Genomic DNA, 8186 nt, shown 5'->3' with positions numbered 1-8186 from the left:
TCCGGTCAGACCTCTAGGTGCGCCTGGATGAGCCTCTGTCTGGTTCCATACATTTGGGGAATTTTCTGCTATGATTTTATTGAGTTTTTTTTTATGCTGTTAGTGTGAAATTCTCCTCCATCTGTGCCCACTCAGGTATTGTTTGCTCTTTCTTATTAATTTGTCCTAGTCGTTGTCTAAGCATTTCGATTCTTCTGTCTTGTCTCCCAGTCCTCCGAAGCCTGTCCTCCACCTTCATTCCTCTGGTGTAGCTTTCCACAGAACTCTTCATTTGTCTAGCTGAGCTTTTTGTTTTATTCAGCGTTATCTGTTGAATTCACTTTTGTGTCCTGCATTAACATACTCGTTTCGTTAAGTTGTTTGTGCTCTCCTTGAATTCCTCCAAGATTCTATTCATTTTCTCTTTGATTTATTTGGACACACTTTTAATCATTCCTTTGGATGATTTGTCTTGTATTTACTCTAATTGGAGACCATTATTTGGAGAGTAGTCATTTTTTGTAGAGTTGTGTTGTCTTGGATCTTACGCATCTGAATTGGGAGATTCTTTAATATCATGAAGGACAATAGTGTCCACTGGTTCCTTGGCTTTTTTAAATTTTTATTTTTTGTTTTTATGCTATGTGTATGAGTGTATTGCCTGCGTGTAGGTAGGTAGGTGCATCTGTGTTATGCAGTGCCTGTGAAGGTCAGAAGAGGGTGTCGGATCCCCTGGGACTGGAGTTATGGATGATTGTTAGTGGCAATGTGGGTGTTGGGAACTGAACCTGGACCCTCCGCAAGAGCAGCCAGTGCTCTTAGCCTCTCAGCCACCTCTCCAGCCCCAGGTTCCTTGTCTTTTGGCTAATTATTAGTATATAAATAATCCGTGCACAATATTATTTATATTCACTCTCTTTTAACTAGCTAAACATTAGATCATTGTCTCTATATGTGAAGTAAATGTGCCTCATTGGTAGAAATGTATTAAACAAAATAAATATATTTTATAATGAATATGTCTTAAAATGAAAAGAGGTGAGTTTCATAACTTTTCCTAAAGAATTGCAGTTAAATAGTCCATGAACAGGAACTTGTAGAGTTTTGCTTTCTCTGACCAGTTCTTACACAAATTGCATCTATCCAAAAGAACATGAGGTCCTTAAAAGGCAAACCCCCAAATGGTTCCAATGGCTTTTTTCTTTTTCATTTCACCATCAACAAGATTGATTCTTTATGATCCAGCAATATTAATATTCTTTCATGAAAGCATGTTGTCTTTCAAAGAAAATTTTGAAACAGTTCATTTTTAAAAACTGAAAACCATCATAGGTACCAAAACTCTAAGGGTTGAGACGGAGTCACAAGGTTCTAGGGTGTCTCCCTGGCATTCTGCTTCCCAGGAACAGTGATGTCATAATGTCCTGCTAAGTCTCAGGGCCTGCTGAGTCACAAGAAGGACGCCTCAAGGAGACAGAAGATTGCTGGATAAATCACATCAATTTCCCAATGGATTTTGTAATGTTTGTTTTTTTGTCTGGGTTTTTGCTCCCAGGGGTTAGCCATTTGAAGTCCAGTATAGAACGTGAGTGAGCATTTAAAATTTCACACAATTAGTTAATAAGAAGGATGGCCCTTAATCATGGGGAGTTGGTATATGATCATTTTCCTCAGGATGACAGAGCTTAAATGTTAAGTATGTCTCAAATTTTGAAAGCTATGCAGCGTGAGAAAGCAGTAAAGAAAATTAACGTCTTCGGATCCATGACGTATCATGGTCTTTTTAGAGTCACTTGACGTATCTTCAGATGACGAACATTATTATGCAGATGAAGACAATACAGCTGGTGATGATAATAATCTCCTTCTACTTGAAGATGAAAAAGCTCCAGAGAGTAAGCCTATCATACACACAACAGAAGACAGTGAAGAAAATCCTCCTGCTAATGAGAAAACTGGCAACTATTATAAAGACATAACGCAGTGTAAGTTTTTAAACCTAACAACATATGTAAAATGCTGATATAAATAGCTGATTATACGCAACTAATTTTTTATGTTTTTGATGTTTTTGAAACAGGGTTTCCGTGTAGTTCTGGCTGGCGTGGAACTTGCTATGTAGACCAGGCTGGCCTCAGTCTCTGAGAGATCACCTGCCTCTGCCTCCCGAACACTGGGGAGGCATGTGCCACCACACCCGGCTCATTTGATTTAATTCTGTCTTACAAGCTCCCATAATCATTTTGTTTCCCATTTTTTAAATTCTAATTTGCTTTTTAGATAGTTCAGTGTGTGAAATTAAATCCTTATTTTCTACAACTTTTTTCATGAGACACTATGAAATTTAACAAGGTTTTTGCCTATTATGTCTGTCTACCATGGTTCATTATAGCACTGAGTTATTCATTCACATTAGTAAAAATTGATCTGGTTTGATGGTGAGTTAACTGAAACTTATTTAGAGGTGAGTATCAGTGTCTTAAGGCTGCTGAAACAAAGTGTCACAAACTAGCATACTCAAGATAACAGAAAACAATTCTCCCACAGTCCTGGAGGCTGGAAATCCAAAATCAAAGTAGACTCAAGCAAGCAAGGGCTCTCCAAAGCCTCAGGCTGAGGACCCTTCCTTGAGTCTTCCAGCTTCTGGTAGCTTAGGCATTCCTTGGCTTATGGTAGTATCACTTTCTGCCCCACCCTCTTCACATTATAGTCTCCATTTCTATGTCCAAATGTCCCTCTTGTACAAGGACATTAAACACACATAATTGAGATGCACTATTGCAACACAGTTCCATCTTAATTACACTTTGGCAGCCCTTTTTCCAATCCTGTCTCACGTTCTGAGGTACTGAGAGTTAGGACTTAGTGACTTAGTAAATTATAAGTAAACTTGTAGAAACATTAATTTTAGCATCTTATGCACTTGCATATATTTTCAATGAATTTACCCAATAATTGCTTCTTAGAGTCATTTATCGTAAGAAAGGGAGTTTGACTTTTTTTCCTTATGAACTTTCAACTTGCCCCTTGCCCCACTTACCTCGAAGAAAAATGACTCAGTGGTTATTTTAAGTTTTTAATACTATGAAGAAAAAATGTAATGGATAAGAGGCGATTTACTGGTCGCTAAAGACTTCTAATTTTTTGTTCGTAGATGTGTTCACCACACAAAATACAAACGGCACCGACTCTGAAATATCTGTGAAAGCCACAACTGATCTGAGGTTTGCACTGAAGAACTGTAAGTACCAGAGGCCGGGTCACTGCTGCCCAGGGGCGCCTTAAAGCTAGATTCCAAGCAGCCGTGGAGAAAGGAAGGAAGCCTGAGAGTTGCCTGCTAAAGCAGATTCTGTGCTTCTGAGACCCAGAGCGCAGTCATTTGGGGTTTTTCTCACATTTTCTCCCACATCTTTTTCGTGAAGCTTCGTATGTATTGCAGGGATCATGTCAGACGGCAGGGAGAGTTTCACATTTCTAAACCTGCGATTTTTCAGTTTGCATGGAAAGAAAGTTTAAATAACTGAATTTGGGATCCCGGGAAAATATTTTCTTTAAACCCACATTTGTGCTTCTTTCTATTTTCTACCTTGAATGGCATTAGACAGAACAAAGAGACTGTTTTGGCTGTGAGAATTTCAATATTGGAACAAGCCAAACTCATTAATGCCTAATTATTAACAAATTTACTTAACAATAGTGGACCATTCTGAGCAATTCCAAACCTTATGGTAGAAACATTTCCAAGGCAAGCATTAGTTAATTCATCATGGGCATCTTTTCTTTTAATTTGGCATACATTCATTAATACAAAGATAGGTAACAAATCAATGTCAAGGGCATCTTGATTGTCTAGAGCAAACAACATCTTGAGTTGTGTGAGAGGAGATATAGCTAGCCTTCCCTTAAGCAGCCCAAGCACCTCAAATTTCCTAGGATATGAGCTCCTGAGAACCATCTTGTCCGAGGAAGAGATTCCCAAACCCTAAATTCTATCTCCACTCAGGGGATTGTCAAAGAAAGTTGGACTAGAATAAACCTTCCTGACATCTTTTTTTTAAAAAAATTTTATTTGTTTGATTTTATTTTATGTGTATGAGGGTTATGACTGCATATGTGTAAGTGCACCCATGTTGTGCAATGCCCATGGCAGTCAGAAGAAAGCATCAGATTCCCCTGGAACTGGAGTTACAGACAGTTGTTAGCCGTCATGTGGGTGCTGAGAATCGAACCCGGATCCTCTGCAAGAGCACTTAGTGCTCTTAACCGCTGAGCCATCTCTCCAGCCCTCCTGATATCTTTAAAGGGGCTCTGAAGAGGAAACTTTGTAGAAGCATTTCAGAGGAACAAACCCACCAAAGAAATTAAGAGCTTCAAGATAACTTTCACTAATGATAACTTGCTTGAGCATAGTCCCTAAAGCTTCAAGGGCAGTGGGGTAAACTGAGGCAATCAGCTTCTTGTTTCCTAAATAGAGCATTAGCAGCCGCCTGGCAGTTGGGATTATTTACATGTTTTGTTTGTACTGAGTCCTGCCTGAGTCAATACCAATTCCAGTAATGGATTCCCCTTTCTATCCTTTCTCATCAACAGGATATCCGTAATGGACTTGTAGGCTCTGTGACCACTTTGTTGATGTCCCCTTATTGCAGGGTGGTACACCGCATAGAACTTATGCTACTATTCAGCTAAATTGACTCATACAGCCCAAATACCCTCAGTGATTACAGCCTGAGAGACATGCTAAATCAGGCCCAGAGATCCATGATGTGTACTCCCCAATCTTAATATCCAAAACTCTCTGGCCAGTTTTCAGGGGCACTGACGCCATCTCCTCCTCCTTTCCTGTTGGTACTTGGAACCACCGCTCATTTCCAGACCTGTACAAGGGAGTCTGATGAAGCCAACGATTCAGCCAGTAGTCCTCCCTTGCCTCTACAGGCCCACAGTTTCCCTCTTTCCTGAAATATAAACATATTGAACCCGTCCTCTGGCAATCCATGTGATGAAAATTTTAATCTCCAGTGCCTTCTTTCCCATTCTTTATTTCTGGTAAAATGTCACTCTCTTTCACTTATCCTTGTCTTTGCTCCATTTGTAATCTAAAATATGTCCCACCTAAATGTTTGGCTGGCATTATTATCTGCTGACAGTATTTTATCCCTCTTTCTAGATAAGCTCCTCAATGCAACTACAGCTGAAAAACGTGCCAGTGAGGAAGACGAATCTAATGCACTCGCGCCTAAAAATTTGCAAAGTATTAAAATTACTACACTGTGTTGATATCTGGAGCACACTGTTACATGGCTTATGCAGTTAGTCTTCAGTACTCTGAACAACACATAAATGAACAGCCTGTATAAAGAATTTATACCACTATGTTTATATTCTCGCTAAAATCTTTTAAGTTGCAAATATTTAAGAGTCCATTTTCAGAGATATCTGCCAAGAGATAGGAACTGAATTTTCAGAAATTTTAAATATATAAATGGACATAGAAATAGATAAAAATGTATTTATAAATATTGTTTATATTTAGCAAGTATAAATATGTGGGATATATTTTACTGATAATGTAAAACTCTACCTGCTTGAGGAATAAATGTATTTCTGGTCACAATGATTAATGTTTCCTAAGATGATTCGCGGGAGGGGCCTCGGAAGTGGGAGGCTACAGACTTGAAGTCACCATTTTACTTTCCTGTCAAGATCATTGTTCCTTATACAATATTTATGGAGCCATAAAAATGCAGGCTGGCTCCCCTTTATTTCTTGAATGAATGTATAACTGAAGGAGTCTTACCTGTTATTCACGGTTTCTTTTTTGAACAGCATCAACCCCCAATGTGCCTGCATTTTGGACAATGTTAGCTAAAGGTAAATGCATGCAGTTAGGTAACTGGGAAATGTTTTAAGAGTCTAAAATTTTATGTTAGAAGGTCAAGATGGGTCTACACATTTCTGATATTACTTTTGCTGCCATATGTAGTAGCAAATGTAATACACTAAGAAATGACAAAGTTCCAGTGTCTGATTCTTCTTCCCCCAAAAGGTCTGTTCTCCTACAAATGTTAAGTCTAGACAGCACATTAAAATCAGTGAGGATACTCACTGTTATAGGGGAGTTTCATTGACTGAGTACTCTCTGGTCATTGCTCGGCAGGCAATTATCCCAACCTACCTTTTTTATAGCTTTAGATTTCAGAAACAGTTGAAACTAACTATTTTTAAAAAATCATTCAATTTAGTGCAAAGTTAAATATTTTAGCCTCTTGCCCAGGATAGCTCCTCTGCCTTGGGAGCAGCCTGTGCAAAAACGCACAAAGATGCACCAAGAAGTATCAAACTATCAATACAGAGTCGTGCATAAAAGTAACTTGTATATTATGAATGTACAAGTACAAATCCACAATGCAATGCACATATCAATCTAGGTATGCATGAACTGTGTGCATGCATTGGGGTGTTAACATACGTAATGCATGTATCATATATGTATATACATTATAAATGTGAAATCTATGCCACACTCAGTCAGTCCTCATTATTTGCATATTCTGTATCTCCACACCATATCACCTACCCACTGAGATCTCTTCATCACCCCAAAATCAACCTTTGTAGCATTTTCAGAATAATTTGTCAATACTGTCACAGTTTAAAGTATTTTAAATTGCCTGACAGGTACAATCAGTCAGACCTTGACCTGACCCCAAACATAGGGTTAAATGGCTTGTTAGTGTTCTTAAATATAAGGAAGCTGTGATGGTCCTTATGAAAAACACTTGTTAGAAAAGCTCTGTTCAAACATGAGTTATAGAGATGTTTACTTTACACAACATTACCATGAGTAATGAGAACAGACTTTACATATTATATACCTTTATACACACGCAATTTTACTACGTGTTGTTTACCATTGCACCAACTTATTGTTTTAACAGCTATAAATGGAACAGCAGTGAGACTAGATGATAAAGATCAACTCTTTCAAGCAATTCCAGGTAAGAACAAAGTACTTCAATTAATATATGCATAAATATCACCTGCATTTTAGTGCCTCTGCATATGACGTAATTTCTCCTAGTGACACGTAGTCTTTTTTTTTAATGGGCTTCATTTGCAGAGGAATTTTAGGTTTGAAAAATAGTAGGAAGTACAGAGCTCTCACATCCCAGCTCACTCCCGTTTCTCTTGCTTTTCTAATTTATTTTGATTTTTGTTTTAATAATGTATGTGTTTGTGCCTATGCGAGTCTATGCCATGTGTACACAGGTGCCTGTGGAGGCCACAGAGGGTGTCAGATCTCCTGGAGGTAGTATGTCAGGTGGTTGTGAGCTGCATGACTTGGGTGCTGGGAACTGAACTTGGGTCCTCTGGAAGAGCAACAAGTGCTCTTAACCCTGAGCCATCTCTCCAGCTCTGGTTTCCCATTCTTAGTCTTTGTTGGTAGCCGGGTGTGGTGATGCATGCCTTTAATCCCAGCACTCTGGAGGTAGGGGCAGGCGGATCTCTGTAATTCGGGGCCAGCCTGGTCTCCATAGTGAATCCAGGCCAGCTGTGACTACAGGGAGAGCCTGTCTCAAAAAGACTAAAAAACAAAAATGTTTATTGGTGCAGTACATTTGCTAATACACAAATATTGATACGTTATTGATGTTATGGTTCGCTCCTTGTTTTGTACCGTTCATTGGGATTTTGACAATGCACAGTTCAAGGCATCTGCCATCACAGTACCACATAAAGTTTGCACTGTCCTGAAGCCCACTCTGTCCCCATCTATGTATTCCTTCATTCTTCTCTTCCTCTACAACTGTGGTGAGCACTGATCTTCCTGTGTCTACAGTTTTGCCTCTTTCAGAGCGTCATCAGGCTGGAATGACGCAGTGTGTGGACTGTGCGGCTCCCTTTCACTTAGCAGTGTGCATGTAAGGCTTCTTGTGACTTGATAGATCACTTGTTTTTATCACTAATATTCCATTGTATGAGTGTATCCCAGTTTACTGACCTATCCAGGGGCATATTGGTTGCTCCCAATATTTGACAAGTATGAATAAAGCTGTTGTAAACATTTGTGGGCAGGTTTTTATACGTGGACAGTTTTCAACTCCTTTGAGTGAATGCATGGGAGTGCAGTGCTAGTGTATGGAAGGGCCACGTTCAGCTTTGCTCAACTCGGTGCTACTTTGCATTTCATCAGTACTGTACTC

The 8186-nt window shown here is 39.2% G+C and overlaps 1 protein-coding gene across 1 annotated transcript in view; it reads left to right on the top strand.

The window, feature by feature from the left end:
- The first annotated feature begins 1488 nt into the window (after positions 1-1488).
- The window catches only part of Eqtn (equatorin), a 15208-nt gene continuing 8510 nt past the window's right edge, over positions 1489-8186 (top strand). The window contains exons 1-6 of the mRNA XM_008828968.2: positions 1489-1564; positions 1767-1964; positions 3134-3220; positions 5150-5233; positions 5809-5853; positions 6921-6980. Of these exons, the coding sequence (XP_008827190.1) occupies positions 1489-1564; positions 1767-1964; positions 3134-3220; positions 5150-5233; positions 5809-5853; positions 6921-6980 (550 nt within the window). The remainder of the gene's footprint in view (positions 1565-1766; positions 1965-3133; positions 3221-5149; positions 5234-5808; positions 5854-6920; positions 6981-8186) is intronic.

This window comes from Nannospalax galili, unplaced genomic scaffold (assembly GCF_000622305.1).
Source record: "Nannospalax galili isolate Female #2095 unplaced genomic scaffold, S.galili_v1.0 scaffold52, whole genome shotgun sequence".
In the NCBI taxonomy this organism is placed as follows: Eukaryota; Metazoa; Chordata; class Mammalia; order Rodentia; family Spalacidae; genus Nannospalax; species Nannospalax galili.
The sequence above is the reverse complement of the archived record's forward strand: the minus strand, read 5'-3'. Positions and strand labels throughout refer to the sequence as shown.